This window comes from Pelobates fuscus, chromosome 2 (assembly GCF_036172605.1).
Source record: "Pelobates fuscus isolate aPelFus1 chromosome 2, aPelFus1.pri, whole genome shotgun sequence".
In the NCBI taxonomy this organism is placed as follows: Eukaryota; Metazoa; Chordata; class Amphibia; order Anura; family Pelobatidae; genus Pelobates; species Pelobates fuscus.
The window spans coordinates 314,200,188-314,222,928 of record NC_086318.1 but is presented as its reverse complement, the minus strand read 5'-3'; the positions used below and the strand labels follow the sequence as shown (position 1 = coordinate 314,222,928).

General features: G+C 40.0%; 1 protein-coding gene across 2 annotated transcripts in view; it reads right to left on the bottom strand.

Annotated features, from left to right (window-relative positions):
* CDK19 (cyclin dependent kinase 19) overlaps positions 1 to 22,741 on the bottom strand; it is a 317,057-nt gene that overhangs the window by 104,981 nt on the left and 189,335 nt on the right. For both annotated transcript variants that reach the window (XR_010086622.1, XM_063443517.1), the window contains exons 7-8: positions 12,584 to 12,727; positions 6,467 to 6,536 (exon numbers count right to left, since the gene is read on the bottom strand). Coding sequence is in view for 1 of the 2 variants with exons in the window: in XM_063443517.1 (XP_063299587.1) it covers positions 6,467 to 6,536; positions 12,584 to 12,727 (214 nt within the window). In the remaining variant the exon portion in view is untranslated. The remainder of the gene's footprint in view (positions 1 to 6,466; positions 6,537 to 12,583; positions 12,728 to 22,741) is intronic.

Below are 22,741 nucleotides of genomic sequence, written 5' to 3'. Positions count from 1 at the left end.
TCCTAATATCCCCTACTATATATTAATAAGATATAGGTCCTGGAAGAGATTGTTCTCTCTCTTTTTTTATTTTATATTTTTTTCACGTATTACACCTATGCTGGATTTTTAGGGTAACACTTATTTAGGTTTTCAGTTTTGTACACTAGCACGCTGTGTTTTTACATTTATTAATAAAATTTATTTATTTTTCTTTGCTTTATTTGCTGAGCATTTTACCTAAGGTAGACTTTGCCCTACAGTTGAATATTCTGTATATAGCTTACCTTAGTCCTCTCTGCATTTACGTATCTTTGAGCAATAACTCAATATACACAGGTACACTTTTGCCCTCCCTTGTTGTTATGTTACTTTTGGGGTTACCCCCCGCTCTATAAAAAGTGTACTTCTCCCGTGGCTCTTTCGTTACTCCCTGTTTTCCTCTTTCATTTTCGGTTTTAATACCACTATTGAGCCTAGACAAGTCGACTATAGACTATGTCAATTTTTCTAACAAGTGTGGTGAATCCTGACCCTGGAACCACCGATGTAAATAACGTTTTCTCACTAAACCCACTTAACACAATACCCAGTAACGATATTAGTGAAACATTCTTTCTAATTCAAAAACTGTACCAACAGCAGATAAAAGGTTATTGGGAACTAGTGAGCCTTAAACAGTATATAGACCAAAAACTGGTACCAAGGGGTCTCAGACCTGAGATCCCACTCCCTGACAAAGTCACTACCGAAGAGCAGACTCAAGAATGGAATAACATTCTACTAGAATGCTCAGCAAAACTAATGCAATTTTTAATCAAACTCGAGTCACAAAACCTAGAGACCACTAATCAAAATCTAGAAAAAGAACTACTAAACGTAAGAACGTTCAAGGACCAATCGGAATTTCCTCTTATGGAAAACAAACTCCAAAATAACCTAGATTCGTTCAAGAAACACATTAAAGAGAAAAAACATTTAAAATTTGTCAGAGATCATAAAGATTTCCAAGCGGGGAACATCTTTCGCCCAAAAAGAAAATTTCGAACACGCTCCTTCAGTAGAAACAGCTCCACATCTGGCAACACTGACTGGACTGATTCTGACTCAGGCTCATCCAGATCCAACAGTTACCAAAGGAACAGAGACTACCCCAATCAGAATAGAGGCAGAAGCATTCTAAAAAAGCCCACAAGAGTTGTAACCTTTCCAGGGAATCAAAGAGCAGAGAACCAAGATTCCACCAACCAAATAGACAGGACGACAAAACCACCTTCACTTCCTTTTTTAGAGGACGATTGGCCTCTTCCACTAGGGGGCAGGTTAAGGGACCGGAAAAAATGGGGGTACAAATCGGACAAAAGAAACAATGCGACCCAAGATTAAATAATGATAATCAAATAATTAATTTATCAACTTTTAAACTTGAAAAACACCACCTCTCACTCCTCAACAAAGGTCTATCTTTTGTACCCACACCAACCTCAAAAAAATTTGACTGGGTTAAAGATACCAATCTGTTTGGCAGAAAACTGGCTCTAAATGTAGTCCACAAAAGAAAAAACCAGAAACTGGCCAAAGAGGCTGGCCTCTCTAACACTGACTACCAACACTACCAAACACTCCTATCTTTACTAGATGAGCAGGATCCTATCCAACCACTCACCAGTCTAAAACCTGAAAGTTGGTTCACCCCCAACCTTAAGGAAGTGTCCAGCGTAGACCTCTTCATCAAAATGACCACCAACGAAATTGAATCCTTACAGACCCCCACCAGACAGGATGACAACCTCACTACAGCAGAGAGAAAAGCCCTATTCGAACTAAGTCACGATCCAAACCTGGTCATCAAGGCTTCTGACAAGGGTGGAAATATCGTCCTGCTAGACAAGAGCAGATACATAAAGATTTGCATGGAACATCTTCAGGATACACAGCATTACAGCCATCTTCCACATGATCCTACCACAGAATATTTGACTGAACTTAAAAACATCTTGGATGCAGCAGAATCGGATGGCATTATCAGCAGGGATGAACACAGATTCATCATCCCTAATATGACCCCTACAATCGCCACCTTCTACTGTCTCCCCAAGATCCATAAGAACCCAAATAATCCCCCTGGTAGGCCAATCATTTCTGGCAATGGCTCTCTTACCGAGAGAAGTAGCCAATTCCTAGAAAAACTACTACATCCCCTGGTTGTCACGCTAAAATCACACCTGAAAGATACCAAACAAACACTATTACTACTCGAGGATCTAGAAGTCCCCCCTTATTGCATGTTGGGCAGCCTGGACGTGGTAGCCCTTTACAACAATATTCCACACAACATTGGCATATTAGCCACGTCCTACTTCCTAAAGAAAACGCCAGGGTTTACATCGGCACAAAGTGATTTCATTATAAAACTACTGGAATTTGTACTAATGCACAATTTTTTTGTCTTCAATGGTCAACATTATCTGCAACTTAAGGGGACTGCTATGGGGACGGCTCCCAGCTACGCCAACCTATACCTAGGGTGGTGGGAGGAGACCATCTTGCCAACTGTCACCAAAGACCAGTATGACACATGTATCTACAGCTGGCATAGGTACATTGATGACATACTGGTCTTTTGGTTAGGATCTGTGGAAGAATTTCTCAATCTGGTAAGAGACCTGAACAACAATACCATAGGCCTCCAACTCACTCATGTAATTGACTCTGAACATCTGGTATTCCTAGACCTTAACATAAAAATCCTAGAAGATGGAAAAGTAGAAACCGAATTATTTAGAAAAGACACAGCAACCAATAGCTTGCTCCATTGGAGGAGCTATCATCCAATTAAGCTGAAGTCAGGCATACCTTTTGGCCAGTATCTGCGCGCAAGACGCAACTGCTCGACTGAAACAACTTTCCTACTGGAAGCGAGTAAACTGAGAACTATGTTTAAGCAGAAAGGATATCCAAATAGAATCTTAAAACGCGCCTTTCAACGAGCACTATCAATAGACAGAAGCGAGAGTATAAGAACCAACAAACCAAAGCTGGAAACAAAAATTACTCGTTGCATAGGCACCTATGATCTATATTGGGACCAAGTCAAAAATATAATGGCACACAACTGGCCGATACTCCAACATGACATAGAGCTTGGAGAAAACATTGGCAGCTATCCTCAGATCACTGCACGCAGAGCAAAAAACTTAAGAGACGTTTTGGTCCATAGCCATACTGAACCAACCAAACCATTGCAATCTACATGGCTCACGCAGACTACTGGAATCTATCGCTGCGGACACTGCAAAGCATGCAAATACATTAAACCCACTAAAATCGCTACAAGCTCCATAACAAAAAAAGAATATAAAATTAAAGAATTTATCAATTGTAGCTCCACTAAGGTAGTGTATTTGATAACATGCAGTTGTAATATCCAGTACGTGGGAAAAACCTATCAACAACTGAAACGCAGGATACTCCAACACATCTGCTCCATTACTAACCCTAACATCTCCACTCCAGTATCGAATCATGTCCGCAACTATCATCAGGGTGACCCAACACACCTTACATTTCAGGCACTGGAGAGACTAACGTTAAACTCCAGAAAAGGGAATTTTAATAAAATTCTCCTGATGAAAGAGTCCAGATGGATTTATGCCTTAAAAACACTAACACCTGACGGTCTGAACGAAGAGTTCAATTTTACTCCTTTCATACACCAATGAACAAACCATAAGAATACCTATGCTCTAATATGGAACATGACACCTCGGTAACATTCGGTCACAATCTTTGGGGGTCTAGCCCACTAGAACTGGGGCAATACATAATCCGGTTGATCCATGTTTATACCAAAAATCAAACAGATTTCTGCCTAGTATAGAACATAACCATGCTGCAGCCCCATTAATTTTGGGCTACAACGAAGTACAGGCACTCATTAGGTTGCCTGCTCCAAATATTGGTACCTTTAGTATTCTCAATATTATACAATCAGACCCAGCGCTGAAGGAGTTAAGTGACCTCCGCGAACAAGCCCCGCCTACTCACTCCGTCATCGATGACGGAATGAGAATTCACCTATCAGACGTTGGTCCTTCTTACCCAATAGGAATCCTTACCTCTAGATTTAAACCAGACGCAGTGTACCGGCCGGTTCCCCTCTGACGAGCCAGGTCGGGCGAAACGCGCGCGTCAGGGTGTCCTTCAGTGCCTCTCCTATGATTTAGTGACAAGCACTGTAACCAGCGACCACGCTACTCTCTAACTACATCTAATTCCGCCCAGATTCGGAGGCTTGTGTGCCCATCAGAGCTATTAGGCTGCGCACCAGTAGTTAGAAGTCTAGATCAGGTCCTCGCTACTCTGAGGATAGACATCTCTTCCAGGGGTGTTAGTTTTGAGGTGCCCTTGAAGGCACAGTTCTCCAGGGAATGGCAGCATAAACTTGGGTACACAGGCAGTTTAGCCTTTCACTTAGCGACAATAACCTTCGATATTTACTATCTGTTTTGTTACTACCAAGAAATTCTTAAACGACTAAGTGGGTTTACTGTTAGGTGCCCATGAAGGCACGGGGACTAGCAATTTCTCTCCTTACAGGACGACTGACCAACTCTGCTCGAGTAACCATATTAAGCAAATCTCTACCTAAGAATATTCTTTATACTCTATTTGTTTGAGCGGGTTGGATGTTAGGTGCCCTTGAAGGCACGGGAAATGGCGGTTCTTTTCATTAGACCGCCTATCAACTTCGCTTAGTTCCTATACCAAGTCATTGTACCTTCACATATTTTGGTTGTTAAGGGTTAGTATCGCTAGGTGCCTTTGTAGGCACGGGGAGGAAGTTCTCCTCTTCCGTATAATCACTGCTTTGTGTACCGAACTTAATAAGTGTTTATGTGAGAAGTCCGTTAATGGTACAGACAGCCGATAATTTATGCGACATTAGACTACCTATGTCTTTAGGCTGCTGGTATCATTTGGACAGTCCTACTACTGCCACTATAACAATATACGCCTAAAATAGGAGGTCACTAAGTAGCCTATAACTAGACCGTTAATAAGTTACCAATCTAGCTACACTGTGACAGCTTCTATACAACTGTGACCGTTACTATTTTCCCGCGGGTACGGCGCTCAAGTGCTTGTTCCCTCGGTATATCCCTACCTAATGGGCCTACAATATACGTAATTTTCCATGTGTTACCGCAAGAAGGGTTTGAGGTTATTCACACACCTACCCAGCGGCCTGGAAAAAACTCAAGAGTCCTAATATCCCCTACTATATATTAATAAGATATAGGTCCTGGAAGAGATTGTTCTCTCTCTTTTTTTATTTTATATTTTTTTCACGTATTACACCTATGCTGGATTTTTAGGGTAACACTTATTTAGGTTTTCAGTTTTGTACACTAGCACGCTGTGTTTTTACATTTATTAATAAAATTTATTTATTTTTCTTTGCTTTATTTGCTGAGCATTTTACCTAAGGTAGACTTTGCCCTACAGTTGAATATTCTGTATATAGCTTACCTTAGTCCTCTCTGCATTTACGTATCTTTGAGCAATAACTCAATATACACAGGTACACTTTTGCCCTCCCTTGTTGTTCTGTGTATGTGTGCACTCATGCTTGTTCATTTTCCTTTTATAAATTGTGGACACTACTGATATATTTTGTTCTAGTAATGCTACCCCAATTACATAGTATTACATTAGACTCTTTGGGTTTAGCACACCACCCTCCCCACACAGATGACCCATTAGAAATTACCTGGGTAGCACAAACATTGGAAGAGAGTAGTTTAAGCAGAAAGTCATGTAACTAGCATATTTATTTCATAATTAAAAAGTTACTCCAAGCACCATAACCACTTCAGTTATTTGAAGTGGTCATGGCGCCTGGACTCTGTATGTGCGTTTTTTTTCTATACATTGCACATACAGAGTTTAAACTCTCTGCCTTCTTGTTTGTAGTTCATGAAGGTGCTTGCTTGTCCATTTACCTATAGAGCCCGGCCACGGCTTTTTTTTTTAGTTTTTTTATTTCTGATTAGAGCAGCAAGAAGTGTATTGGAACCTAAAGTTTTCTGGCAAACACCGGATAGAGGTCAGTGTTGTAAAAGCTGCTGCAACTGCATAATAATATGATGCCAAAGTGCATGTATCATCAATTACAAATTACCTTGGAACTTACAAACTAAACAGCAATCTGCGGTATTATAAAACAGATTGTATTTTACAATAAATAAAAATAGAAATATATATGGGTTGCAAAATAATTCTAACTTGGCTATTTCCACTTAATATAGTAAAAGTGACTATTTAGTCATATTCAGGCTCGTAGAGAACCGTTCAAAGCTAATATTTCTAAAAAGACCCCAGAGAGAAACGTTTAAAGTTAATACTATTAAAATATTAACATGATGCTGTGAAAAGCCTGAGGTCCCTTAAAAAGAATCACAGTCAAAGCTCTTATGTCTCTTACGTTGTTCTCCTGAAGTCTTTTTGCAATGTGGGATATTCTGGCATTTTTCGTATATCTTCCCAATCTTTATCTAAACAAAGAAAAAAATATAAAGACAAATTCCAACAACAATAAAAATAAAACAATTGTTTGAACAAGTATGCGCTGCCAGCCAAGAACTGAATGGTGGCAAGTAAATTATGAGAACATTTATCGAGAATGATGTGCGCTATAATTGGATAGGACGTAGTTCGTTATTATTATGGTTATGGGACCCCAATCACAAGACACTTGTTATGGTTGAAGCAGAGAAGTCACAAAGTTATTCATTACTATATATGGGTATGTCAATAAATTAACAATACCTCTACATTTGCAGTCTTTTTTGTTCTAGGACTATGAAGATGTTTATGCATGCTTTATGGAGAAGTTTTGCAGTGCATCCATAGTGGTTGTAAGTGGGTCACGCTGCCCCTTGTTGCAGCCAGTTTCCACAAGGCTGTGAGTATGCTGCCAGTCTCCTGTCTTATCTAAGCAGCGAACGGGTTTGATAGCATTAGAGACGCTGCCCGCCAGAGCATTTTAAGGCTTCTAAAGTTCCCCTAGTTTTTGATACTCCCAAAGGTGCATGCATAATTACGTCGACGTCATGCACGCTCTGGCGCCACATGACTTCTGTGGGATAATCAGAGCCCTTCTTTAGTTATTTAAAACCAGTATAGCTCATTCTCATCGCCCTGTTGTGGTTTCTAGTTTGGTTATCTAAAAGTGTGTAATTTCTATTGATTATTTTATTGTGTATTTTTGCTCTTTGACTATTCTGAGTTCTGTTTCCCTTAACTTTTGGCTTGTCTACCAGTTACGTACATTCTGTTTCCCTGACTTTGGCCTGTACTGTACTATTCTATATCAATGTTATATCCGGCCATTCTAAGGTCCGGTAATACGTTTTAGGGTTTCTTTAGTTTATTCATATTTGTAACTTAAGTTCTGCATGTTTGGTGTTAAGACTATCCTGACAACGTGGTTTTAAATGATCTTCATCCTCCTACTAGTGTTTCTGAACTCTTCATGCCAGTACTCCTCATTACTGTAATAACAATGTCCATTAATCTCTGTAGTACAAGAACTGAGCTTGAGCTGCTGGTATGCATGTAAGCCACTTGTTTCTGTTGCAGAACTGTCACAATCATTGGTGTTCCATAGGAGGAAACAAACCTTTGTCTCTGATGGCACTAAGCTCTCTTTTCTTCCTCTCACATGGTTCTACAGTATCACAGAATGAGAGTGCCATGATGTCATGTTGTGCCAGTAGTACAGAACGAAAAACGTCATGTTATGACGACAACAATAACTATGACAGAAGGCAGGAGAGCAGAGAAAGATCCCACATATACCTCCCACATGATCACCAGGGAAGGCAGTAATGAATACACATTGTGACCTCCACATTTTTAACAGGTACTACAGTTAACCAAAATATCTCATAATAATTTATGCATTGTGCTAGTTCTTAATTCAGATTAAGTATTTTGAAAAAACATATATTTGTTATATCCATTTCAATAATAAATCCCTATGGTCTCATGTAGATTTCTATGATTTCCCCATGTAGCTCTATAAAAGGCAGGGCACACATAAAACCTCACAAGGTAAAGACTTTTGCACGAGGATGGAACTATTTATTTTAAGTACACATCTCTCTCAGACTTCCTAGGTTTCAACAAACTATTACATTATTGGAATGCAACCTTCAGCACTACAGATGTGATGGACTATATCTCCCCTAATGCATTGCCGTATTATGACTATAAGAGCATTAAAGAAGATGTAGTTCGGGGGCGGGGCCTGACCGGGAAGCTGAACAGACATGCTTTCTGTGAGCTCCCGAGCCTGAACCCGATTTTTGGCAGAAAACAGTGGGAAAATCGCCTATTTCAGAATCCCACCGACCCTCACCTTGATATATGGAGGCAGGGGTACCGGGGGACACATCGCCTGTTCAAATGCCTACTGGAAAACCGGACCGGAGGCTTGAGGCCTACCTCATGCAGAGCGGGAAAGAGACGGCCGCTCTCCCCGCTCACCTAACACTGCAGCACCCGAAGTATTGGGCCCCCCCCCCTTCGGACCGGTGGGGGTTATCCCGGTCCACACCAGCAACCCCAAGCCACGACCAGCACAGGAGACAAGATCTCAAGCGAGCCGAAGCAGCCCAGGCACAAACAAGATGGCGGCACAGACACAGCCTATAAAGGACCGCACACTCAGCAAACCCCCCAAGTGCACTAGAGAGTTCTATTACCGGCTATGTGCTAATCTGTGGACCAAGCTTCACACCAGGAGACAGGCCTTCAAGAGGGCGATAACAATAGTAACGGCATGGATCCGCCCGGCGACACGACGCCAAATAGGTGGGAATCCCCCCCGTACCTCCACAGCAGTCCCTCGACAAAGCAGAACCCACAAGCCTGCACAGAGGGCCAGACCACACACCCTCATGCCCCGGAAGGTGACACACCGACGAGCACGATCTGCTCGCACTTCAGCGGCTCCACCAACTCTCAGCAAGCAGAGCGTTGCTCCACATGCGAGAATCCACAGTGACGGCCACGGCACAGCACCACACCAGCTGGACACACAGACGGAGGTCCCCCACACAGCCCAAAGAAGAGAAAGCATGGACAATTGGGAGAGAAGTGCCACCAGTGAGACCTTCACAGCGGGACTTTGTGCTGACCTTTTGCAAACTCACCCATGTTGACCGCTTACCATATACCCCACCAGCAAACGCTCCTCCACAGGCACCAGGAACTCGGCGCCCCCTCGCACAGGGGAGACACCACGAGCTGATACAAAAGATGCAGAGCGAACACAACCAGCCCCAACAAGGCATCGGCTGAACCTACCGGGACTGTGGTTTCTTGCAAGGCTAAGTGCCCAATATTACCTGTTTTATCTTTCTATACCTTCTCAACCGAACTCCATATCTGACTGCTGGCAGTTTTTACCTATGCTCAGTTTTTCTTGTGTGCTAGCGCAGGGGATCATAGTCAGCCGTAGACATGCTCAGAATGCCTATGCCCAGACCAGCTCGCATTTAAGCAAGTTAGAAACTGTGTTTATTCTGTTTAATTTAACTGTGCAGACTCCTAGAAGGGCTGGTTAGCAACTACGCTCCTTGCAATGTACTTAACCTTGTTTCCATGAATACTGCTAGAAATTTATTAGATCTGCCATGTCACACACTTACAAGAATGCTATTATTTAATGATAAGCGGCCTGACACACGATTGATTTTTCTATGTTTTAAATCTACGTACAATGAAACGCACACCACTTAGAACAAGCGTAGTTGTTCAGAGACGCATGCCTCATGACTATACACGTAGGTTATACCAAACCAACCTGTGAAATGTCGTAAATAGCTTGTTTAATCTACTATGTATATGTGGTGTAAAAACACGGCAAGCGAATTCTATCTCACTGTTTTTTATCATAAGTTAAAAACCTGTTGATTTTACATGACGCCTCAAGCTAGTTATACTTTAAAAAAAAATTGTGCAAAATCTTCCAAGCCACTGTTTAATCTATCTATGTTTTAATTTGTATGTACGCTGTTGTGGCGTATAATTGCGCCTTGTACTCTCCTGCACAACAAAAATAAAGAATTAAAAAAAAAAAAAAAAGAAGATGTAGTTCACATCTGGAATGCAGGAGGTTGTCTACCCACTGGCCTATCTTTGTTTTTATTCTGTACTAAAATTTATATTACATAAGGGTCATTTCACATAGATGTCTCTAATTGACTCTGGCTTATCTAAAAGAAACATGGATTAACATACATAGCTTACTGAAAGATCTGATTTTTTTTATGTCATTCAGAGTAAGAAATATTATATGTATTGGTATAAATGAAAATGTATGATTGAAAAGACAATAGAATTCTCTATTATACGTATTAGTGTAAATGAAAATGTGTGATGAAACAATATGAATTCATTATTGGTTTTTTTTCCAAACACTTGTAACCATTATAAAATTGATTTTACATACATCTTTAATTAAAAAAATCAAAATAAACGTGACAAAATTTGTGTTCTAATACATGTTTACGAATTGTGAAGAGTTACAAATGGAAGGTTTTACAGTGTAACCATTTTACTTCAAAAAGCACAAAGAAGAACATCTTTGTTTTACAGGGGATAGAGACTATTATTATATAAATGTAAATTCTATAAAACAATGGATATTCCTAAATAGATCAACAGATTTAAAGTGACACTAAAACTCATACTAGTGACATTTCGAAGATGCCCGTGACTTTGGTTGGGGAGTGTGTACTTTGCATTGTGGTATATTATCCATGAAGTGTGTGCACAAATTGTTGTAAATATATAACTGAGGCACACACAAAATTCTACGCAACATATTACCCATGTGCAAAAATATTCACTTCTGTTTTCATTGAGCAGATTTTTTCAGAAATTCAATTCAATTCAATTCGAGTTTTTCAAAATGTATCAGTGATTCTCTTGAGTGTACCAGGGGAATTTGACCACAGAAGAGTAACCCAGGCTGATTGGACCTTTAATAGTATTTAGCACAAACAGCATAAGCATTTTTGCAGATATATAAATTTGTTTTGTGTTTTCACTTCAGAGCATCCTCCATTCGTACAGAATATAATTGTGTACTGAAAACATTAGCGACCAGAGGTGACTGGCCTGGTCACTTTCTATTACATTTATTCTCATTGCTCCTCTGGCAAGAGAACCTAATTTTAGATTAAATCAATGTATCTCCATTTACAGATATGATGGCATATATCAAAAATAAAATTTGAATGTTTTGCCTAAACGCAAATGTATTTTTGGAAATTGATACAGCTGCACTTCAACTAGATAAAATATGGTTAATAGAACTAAAGGTACTATTATTTGATGTTATATTAGGGATATTTAAGGGCATTAAACAGTGAAGATAATGCTAATTATATAGTTGATAGACAGGTTAGACTGACAAGCTCATTTTAATGTAGCATCAGCGCATCATATATGTTACATTAAGTATTTAAATATTCTGTATTTTTTTTTGCAATTATTTGACATTCTGCTTCATCTGTGTAAATGCAATTTGTCCAACTACTAACTGGTTAATAGCTTGCATTAATACTTTATATGTGATACATGCTTTGCAAAAAAAAAAAACAACACATAAACAACTTGTCAGCAAAAGTTTCAAAAGAAATGGAGACTGTCTTTACATCTTACAAATGAAAGATTATGGAAATAAGCAGATGAGAAGCAGACAACTACCCATTAGTAAATACGGTGAAAAATGAGTCTGTTCATGAGACCTATGAAAGCCTGGAACTAGTAAATAAGGTGAAAAATTAGTCTGTTCATGAGACCTATGAAAGCCTGGAACTAGTAAATAAGGTGAAAAATGAGTCTGTTCATGAGACCTATGAAAGCCTGGAACTAGTAAATAAGGTGAAAAATTAGTCTGTTCATGAGACCTATGAAAGCCTGGAACTAGTAAATAAGGTGAAAAATGAGTCTGTTCATGAGACCTATGAAAGCCTGGACTAAATTATAAGTATGGGTTTCTATTTAATTGTTCCAGGGGGTACCACAAGGGTTTAAGTACAAAACTAGCGAGGGGTAATATTGGCACCCAGAATTATGTTACCTATCCCAGGTGTCACGTTGTACTAGATGCTTTGATCTAATGACTGGATAAATTCATTTACTGATGAGCTTATAAATTTGAAAAAATTTACTCAGGGATCTGTCTAAAAAAAACCATAAATGTCAACCTCCATTTGTAAGATGGTTCAATATCTTACTGACAGTTTCTAAATTAACTGCTCTCTTCTTCCATCCACTTAGAATAAGAGTACAAATAATGCATATGTTCATGGTAGTAAGTGCAGTGGCTATATGTGCAGTGGCCTCATTGTGTTTAAGAAGATAAACATGACATTCCTTTAAAGCAACAAGGATGCGGCTTTTGTTATTTTGCAAGCATGATGTATTTGCATTCAGTTCAGATGCATATAACATGCAACTCTTGATTTTGTTGGAGAACATAAGTATTACTGATGGGTGTCGTCTGGTGAGAACAATCAGCTACCTGCAGGAAATCCCATTACACTGAATATGCGATCCAGCTGGTCATGATGGAATGGATTGCTTGTTTTAATATCTTCTTGGCGACAATGAAAAATAGGTTCAGAAGTCAACAGTTCAGCAAAAATGCAGCCAATGGCCCAAATATCTGTTGAGCAGAAAAAAATGAATCATGTAGTTTTTGGATGAGCTTTAACATTTTTCTCCAGGATTCTTAAATAATAAAGACCACAGCATGTAAGCAGAAACACATTTGTAATTACAGATGTCTATCAGCAGCATATAAAACAGGAGCTCAGAGCACCATAACTACTAGATCTCCTTGAACTAGTGATAATTCAAACTAGTTTTGTTTGTCATCTGTCTGTATTGTGTTAAGTTTTGTTAAATCCCTTGAGAAACGTTTGTCACAAATCAGGGAGAAGGTACCCAAGTGTTTTTTTTTCCTTGTAATACAATCACTAAGTTTTGTAGCATAATGTTTGTGATGTTAGTAGAGACATAAATTACAGATGCAACAGGCCTTTGGCATTCTTGCATCAAGCAGGAAAATGTTTCCACTTGCGAACGGTAGAAGGAGAAAACTCAGTTATTCTTATTGGCATTCAAATGCAGGTTTTTTTTCTATTGAATATAGTTTTAAAAAACAATGCACTTGCCGTTATGGTTTATAATAAAGTTTATCCAATTCCCCTATTTATTCCAGCTATATAGCAGATTAAATAATTAATGTCATAGCCATATACATGCCCCGTGCACTTGTTAATGCAATAGATTAGACCAGTGCTTCTTGACTCAAAACTGGCCAACATGATTCTTCAATTGGTCTTCAACAATTTGAAAAGGTGTATAATTTGAATAGGCCCAGTCAACTTATATTGACTAGATTAAACAAGTTACTGTATCAGTGCTGCATCATTAGGTGCATTGGAAGTCTCTATGGGTCTCACTCAAATTACTCAATGAGGTCATTTTAAAAGAAAGAATGGGGTTCCAAGATAATTATGTACATTACTTGGGTTCTAGTCAAAAAAGGTAGTGACCAATGGATTAGGTAGGTCATAAAACAGAACGTAATTGTGTATAACACAGGTCAAAACCTGTATTGAATAATTCTATGAGGAAGACTGTCAACATGGTTATGTGCAAAGCTGAAATAACAAGATGGCGTGATAATGTTATGCCACTTTGCAAATCCAATATGTTGCCAACTGTAAGGATTGATGGAAGCCACAGCATTTAGCAATAGTCTTTAACCCATTCCAGCCTATTATAAGGTTATGAGAATTTGCTTTAATGGTTTGACTTATTTCACTAACCACTGCCCACTGCAATGATGAGAAAACCAAAAATGGTTGCAAACAAAGTTTGTATAGTTTATCTTATCTAATTACTACCTTACCTAAGCTGAATGTTGTATCAATGTGTTTGAAAAAAGCAAGAACAAGTACAGCAAATCATGTTTGTTGTGTGATCTATTAGATTACATTCTACGTCAACATAGTGGAGGTATCACAAAATGTCCTCTCACTGCATATTGCATTTTTTGCTGTAGGGATAGAAACACAGGCACAGATACATATTATCTTTCCATATCCTATATTTGTTCTAAAGTATTGTTAGCACTTCAGCTGTTAACCTGCCAGTTAAGTAGTGTGTTAAACAAACGGCTCTGTAATGCCTTTTTACTTAACAAAAAAACACCTTAACTAACAAACCCAGAGTTTATAGGAAACATTCATTGGTTTCTTGTTATTTATCAATCGTAACTATTCTGGATCATTTGTAAAGTACCATCAATCTTTTCAATCAGCAGTCTTTGACACAATAACAATTTGTAACCACTTTAATAAGCCTTATATAGCAAAAATTAAACAAAATTCTGGGTGGCAAACCATGTTCTACCATTATTTTACAAAGTCAAGAATTCAAAGGATATAACGTGGAATGTGTGTACATCATGTATAACCATGGATTACACTTCTGCTATTGGGTATAATCAACAGTACGTTTGGGCTGCAGAGGAAAAAATACCTAGCACAAAAACAGAATTTTTTCCCCACCTGGAAACACAATAAAACTTGGCCCAGCTTTAGATGCCAGCTGTGTCACTTAATGTTTGTGGAATTTCTCCATTGTGACAGCTCCAAGTGTTCTATGTATTTTGAACAGGACTTTGGCCAGGCTTTGTAATTCCTAAACGATGACCATGTGTTTAATTGTGTTGGAAGAATGCAAAGTTTAATCAGGTGGAGTCAGTTAAGTCCTGCTTAACAGTTATGGGGCTGCAAAACCTCACAGCATGAATAGTTTAGGAGGTCTAAATACTCCTTGCAAAACATTCAGTAAAAACATTTTATCAATGGTATATTAACTTCATTCAGAATAAACAGGTGTAGATAAAAGACATTCTCTCTTGGACTTGAAAAAAACCTTTACAATACATAATAAAAAAAATAATATATACCGTATATTGGAAGGCATTGCCTGAAGTTGTGGGAGGGGCTATAGACCTACAAAAGGGACTCCCCCCTTTCCCTACTTACCTTTGTGGGTCAGACGAATAGCACTTCCAGGTCATACAAGACGCCATTTTGATTTCACCTTTGCTCCATGACTTCTCATACTCCAAGCTGTGTCCAGGAATCCTGCTGTAGGGCTTTCCGTTAATCCAGTGGCTTTCTTTCCGGTCAGCATCACATTTGATGCCTCAGGGCCTCTCAAACCGTAAGTTGACCCACCTGTCGCCCCAGAATTAGTTCCCACGGCGTTCAGCACAGCACGGGTCCTCACTTTACGGTTTCCTTTCGTTTTGCACGGTTATTTCATTACCTAATACTCACCTAGCTGTTCATTTAAAATCTGTTGGGTTAAAATCATCTGTGCAGTTAAAACTACAAACAAAATAAAATTTTCCGCCTACACACTGTCCCCTACCGGTCTTTGGGTGTACTACAGGCTTCTTAGACATTATCGCATTTCATGTACAAACCAACGAACCACTGCATTTTCGCCCACATACTGACCCCTACCGGTCATTCGGTGTACTACAGGCTTCTCAGACATTATTGCATTTCATGTAGAAACTAACTAACTACTGCATTTTCGCCTACACACTGACCCCTATCGGTCATTTCGGTGTACTACAGGCTTCTTAGACATTATCGCATTTCATGTACAAACCAACGAACCACTGCATTTTCGCCCACATACTGACCCCTACCGGTCATTCGGTGTACTACAGGCTTCTCAGACATTATTGCATTTCATGTACAAACCAACGAACCACCGAATTTTCACCTACACACTGACCCCTACCGGTCATTCAGTGTACTACAGGCTTCTCAGATATTATTGCATTTCATGTACAAACCAATAAACCACTGCATTTTCACCTACACACTGACCCCTATCGGTCATTTCGGTGTACTACAGGCTTCTTAGACGTTGTTTGCATTTTCATGTATAAACCACTAAATTTTCACCTACACACTGACCCCTACCGGTCATTCAGTGTACTACAAGCTTCCCAGACATTATTGCATTTCATGTACAAACCAACGAACCACTGCATTTGCGCCTACACACTGACCCCTACCGGTCATTCAGTGTACTACAGGCTTCTCAGGCATTATTGTATTTCATGTACAAACCAACTAACTACTGCATTTTCGCCTACACACTGACCCCTATCGGTCATTTCGGTGTACTACAGGCTTCTTAGATGTTGTTTGAATTTTCATGTACAAACCAATAAACCACTGCATTTTCACCTACACACTGACCCCTATCGCTCATTCGGTGTACTACAGGCTTCTCAGACATTATTGCATTTCATGTACAAACCAACGAACCACCGAATTTTCACCTACACACTGACCCCTACCGGTCATTCAGTGTACTACAGGCTTCTCAGATATTATTGCATTTCATGTACAAACCAACGAACCACGGCATTTGCGCCTACACACTGACCCCTACCGGTCATTTGGTGTACGACAGGCTTCTCAGACATTATTGCATTTCATGTACAAACCAATGAACCACTGCATTTTCGCCTACACACTTACCCCTATCAGTCATTCGATGTACTACAGGCTTCTTAGACGTTTTTGCATTTTCATGTACAAACCAATAAACCACTGCATTTTACCTACACACTGACCCCTACCGGTCATTCGGTGTACTACAGGCTTCTCAGACATTATTGCATTTCATGTAGAAACTAACGAACCACTGCATTTTCGCCTACAGGCTGACTCCTACTGGTCAATCGGTATACTACAGGCTTCTCAGACTTTATTTCACTTCATAAGCAAACAAACTAACTACAGCATTTTCGCTTTTATACTGACTCCTACGGAATATTTGCATGGTTGCACGCTTAAAATATAAGTCCTTCCAGTTACGTACTTTCACACATTAGGTTATTCAGCAGCCAGTCATGGTTCACTACGCTCATGTTTTCGGGTACAGTTGTATTCCATATCACAGATGATAGAACACTCCCGACAAGTTAATTTCCTTCAAACAGGGGCATTAACAAGCATACAATAAACATTGGGACGGAGCACTTTGCTCTATTAAACATGCATAACACACATATGGGTAAACGCTTTTAAATGTCTATATTCAATTTTCATACATTTTTTTTTTTTACCTGTCCGGGACACAGGTATTAATAACCCTTATGACCAGTAAGGGTATCTAATCATACTACCAGGTATATACACCTGCTTATGTGGTATTTACATACATTTTCTGTTTCCCCCTGGGTATATCCTTAGCGTACTGGCAATTAGGGACTATAGGTTTCCAATAGGTATTCTCCTTTTTTGGCATCTACGCCTGTCGTATAGTGGTCCCGCGAGGCCAACACCCCGCCTCAACGCTCGGAGGCAAACACCCATCGGGCCACTCGTGAGCTAGCCGCCTCGCATGGTATATAGAGAGGGCCTCACCTGTCACTCCCATCTTCTTTTTTCTGGTTACAGTCACCGAGAGGCCAACATCCTGCCATTACATTGGTGGCCACAAAATTCCCTCGCGCCATTGCATAGATAGAGCCTCTCAAGCCACTTGGCAACTAGCAGGGCCTCACCTGTCACAAAACAAAGGATTAATTGTTTCGCCATGCGGCTTTAGCTAGCAAGCCAGTACTAGCACACTGTGGGTTCATATAATAATGGCTATCTTCATATTTCACTTGGAGAGGATGTTGCTAGTCCCACACGACAATGTTGTCCCAACACAGCGGATGATCACGTTTCAGGCTCCAAGCTCTAGCACCTCAGAACTACCAGAGACAAATTGGGTTGTCTCATTCTCTTTGGCAAATCCCAGATTTGCAACAATTTCCATGTTGGCACAAGTAGTTTCAGTGCATGCAGACTGTGGCAGGTATGTTCCCAATACGTCAGGGCACATGAAAACCATGTGTCCCAATAAATGTACCCTGAACATTACTTCAAGTCTGTAAAGATTATGCATTTCCAGTACTTTCTAACTAATCACCCTTCCAGACATTTAGTTGATTTCCTAATCTCCGATTTTAAAGGCCTTCCGGACAGGTATTGCCATATACTTTTGGGGAAATCTAGAATGCCCTAACTTGCAGTCATCACAGCAGCATCCAACAGCTAGCAATACACTCATGGCCCAAGAATGGCAGAAAGATTTCTACCTTGGCCTCTCCGATCTACACCATTTACCGCGTGGCGCAATCCCATTGGGATTGTCACAGGGAATCTTCCCTCACACTGTAACTGATCATAGACTTATCTGCACCTCACGCCTCGGCTACCCCAAGTCTCAACTCCCTCACACCCTTCCGAGGAGTCTTCATTACAGTATGCCACCATTGTTCATACCATTACAGCTATCACTCAAGCAGCGGGGGAAGCCTGGTTAAGTAAAACGATATCACAACGCATTTCAGACTGCCATCATCCACCCTACACTGGCACTTACAGGGCATTTATGGGCAGCAGTCATATATTTCTTATCCTGCTTAACTTTCGGGTCAAGAGCAGCCACAATCTTAAATATATTCGTAGAACTATTTGCTGGTTGTGGTTAAACATATCCAGATGCCCCTAAGTCATACACTCCTGAGATGATTTCTTGTTGGTCAAAAGGAACGCCTTTCCCTCTAGAAGCTTCAAGGAAGCCATTAGTATGTCTGAACACTTGGGGGTCCCAGTATTCCCTAAGGTCACAGAAGACCCAGACACTATCGTTACATTCCTGGGCATACAACTTGACTTGGCATCCTTGCCAACAAGTTACCACGTGAGAAATAGGAACAGTCGCAACAACACCAATTACCAACTCCTGCTTGGTACTCGCAACCGCATGGAACTACAATCCCTGCCAGGTTCCTTAAAATTTGCCATGCGCATCATACCGCAGGCTGCGCTTTCATCTCAGACCACTTTGCATTCTCCACACTCCCGCATGATGATCAGGGGCTGTCCCTAGACAACCAAGCCATGGCAGACCTAACCACACGTAATGGTAAACTACTGTGGCAGCTGACGTGACAGCCGCCATGGCAGGGGGTCATTTATGGTCGAGGTCATGGATTACATGAACCTTGCCAACATAGCCTGGCTCTGACTAAACTGGCCTTGTCCACCAGCACTCAACACGCTTGCTACAGGGTTTCCACTTATACAATACGTTTCATGTCGGACCATGATTTAGATAGCTGGTTTGAGGTTTCACCATTTATGGCATTCACTTCTTTTTGCCACCTTAAGTTAAAAATTCTCGCACAACACGGTTAAACTTTATCACACGGACATTCAACAATATACGTATTTCTCCTTCCCAAACAACAAAGGTTCCTATCCTCCTACCCCATCCATACCTTACTTAGAGACATAGCCAAGCGGACGTTCCCGCTACAACTAAATACTGGCCATAGACATACAATGTTCAAACCATATCAGAACCACTCGCATGGTCGACCATGCACCTTCCGAACCATGCACCAATGCAGTCATCAAAACTGCTATCTAGCCTTTAACTGCTTTCTCAAGGTATAACTCACTATCAGCTGCAAACATCATAAACAAGAGTGCCTGTTGACCTCTTATTGTTCTAAAACACACAATACCACTGTGTCCGGTCCCTTCCTAAAACTAAGACGAGTCAGATGTGCGAACCAGTGCATATAACCTACTATCTTACAAGCAATACTGGGTGCCCGGTTTAAGGTACTGGTTACGTTCTTGGGCACGCCACCATACGCACCACTGAACCATTACTGTCACTGTACAATACTGTCCTTACCATAGGTAAGTTCATGCACTATATAGCCAAGATATCCCCGCACACGTTAAAGACACGGGGCCGCTCGGAATCATAGGCTTATGCGACTTACATACCACAGCCGATTCAAAAATTAGGAAGCTTTCATTAAAATGTCTACCTGATGGTTAACAAATGCACTATGATCCTGTATAATGTTTTTTGCATTAATATTTCTCTTTTTGCCCACTTTTTACCGGCCTACAGCATACGTCGGTTTCGGCACACCTCAACTGATTATTCCTAAAGCTACATCGCTACAACCATCTTATTCTATATCATATGAGAGTGCCCCGAACACAAATTGGAAGGCATTGCCTGAAGTTGTGGGAGGGGCTATAGACCTACAAAAGGGACTCCCCCCTTTCCCTACTTACCTTTGTGGGTCAGACGAATAGCCCCACCCTCCACTCCCATTGTTCATATATCCTCTATGTAAGCCCACTTTTTACCGGCCTACAGCATACGTCGGTTTCGGCACACCTCAACCGATTATTCCTAAAGCTACATCGCTACAACCATCTTATTCTATATCATATGAGAATGCCCCGAACACAAATATATATATATATATATATATATATATATTGCAGTTATCAGGGGCATAAGCAGAGGGTGCTGAATGGGCTAAGAAAATAACTGTCTATATTTTTACATATATTATTATTAGCCCCTATTAAATTCTATACCCGACAGCAGGGGTTCCTGGTGGCCATGCTGACACACTGTGAAATTAACTGTAATATGTTCATGAACAGGCTGATTTCTTTAGGGGTATTATCGTGCTAGGGTTAGTTGGGCAGGGTTGACAGCCTTATAAAGGGTTGTGGTACCTCCACTGGCCACTCCTCAGATGGCTACTAGAGGAGCTTCTGGGGGCACTGCTGCACACTGTGCAGTACTGCCATTCAGTTTCTCTAACCTCTGTATGGAGACACTGAACTTTCCATTGATTCAATTATCTCTCTATGAGATACTGATTGGCCAGGGCTGTGTTTGACTTGTGCTGGCACTGCCCGTGATCTGTCTCCTTGACAGTCTCAGCCAATCCTATGGAAAGCATTGTGATTGACTCAGAGAATCACTCTTGGTGATGTCTGATGCGGATCAGAAGCAGAGCCAGCAGCAGCCGACTTGAATAGAAGTAAGATTTTAGGGAGGGAGAGGGGGTACCAGGGGAGTTAGATGGTGGTTTTAACACTATAGAGTCAGGAATACATGTTTGTGTTCCTGACCCTTTATTGTTCCTTTAATTAAAACTATTTTATTAAATATTAATAAATATAATGGGTAAATATGCTTGGTATAAATTAATTTTTATGTTGTGCACTGCTGTCTTGTTTTATACTTATTCTAGGGCCCAAGCCTAGCCCACCAAACTGATCAATGCCCAGAAGCTCTAATCGGGTATCCTGCTTTAAGGGCATGTACGTGCCATAAGCCTAACCCATGAAAGCATTCTGTCTCCTTTGGAGTTTAGCTGATCACGCACAGGCTAGCTAATAATGTTCTCAGTGACATGATATTGTACAACGCAATATATTTTTGTTCACTCATGTATTTTTGTTTTTGTTTTTTACTTTTACTTAACACACCCCAGTTCACGCACTTTCTCAATCTCTATCCCCTCATGAGCACCATTGTACCTATGTTTTATTGCTGAAAACACTTGTCATTTATGCCTGACACATGGTGTTTTGAAATCTGTCAGTGAAAATAAAAAATTAAGATTTCCAAATAAAAATGACTAGGGACATATTCCAAGTGTTTTCCCATCAATAATTCTTTATTATAATCACTGACTCTGAAGGGGTAAATAAACGCAGATCATTTATTGGAGCTTGTATGGAAAATAAATTTCAAAGGTTCAGTCCATTACCAGACTTTTTTCAAGAAAAAAATTCAGTAATGGACTGAAACGTTAACATGTATATACTATTCACTGCACAATAAAGTAGAACATTAGAAAAATTCCACTGTGAGTCCTCTATCAAGGAATATATATAAATATATATGCATTGTCATACAGTCAACACAACAAATGTTTTGTCCCATTACTGATATTTAAGATGTATCTTTTTTTGCCATACAGTGAAAGTGTAAGTGTTTTAAACAGACTTACTTATGTAGTCTATAATATGTTTTATTTTTAGAACTCTTTCAAAAATCAATTAAATAAATAATGATGAAAAGTATATGGGATAATTCAACTTAAATTGTGAATCTTTTATGTTTCACACTACTCACAATCTTAACCTATGGGCCAGTCTCGGTACATAGGTGTTAGTGGTCTACCATGGACCATATGACTAGTAACACCATGATAGAAAATAAGTCATAATATAATCTTTGAAATCTCTGAGATTAGGTTTATCAATGTCCAAGGGCAACATCACTCCGTGTGGTATTATTCAGTCATTCTAGTGCAATGTATAATATTTGCAAGCCTACCTTTAGATATATCATTGCATATAGTATGGAACAATGAAGAATGTGGTTGGATATCAGCAGACGTCTGTGACTATGGCCTAGGTTTATGTAGGTAGAGAGAAAAACCTGTAGAATAAACTATGACATATTTATACTATTCTAATATCTTTAAAAGATTATTCTTTTACTATGGAGTTCTTTGTTAGACATAGCCTTCAAACCAATTCACATGGAATACGAAGCAACGTTTAGTAAGAAAGAAGAATAATAGTGGAGGATCTGGGTGTAATCAGTAATGTAATATGATTTTCCTACAAACAGCTTTGAGCATGTACATCAGCTTGGAGGGTTTGGGAGAGTGATTCCTAAACATACTAAAGGTACCTATTTCAAAGTTGCATTAGCATGTTATCTCACC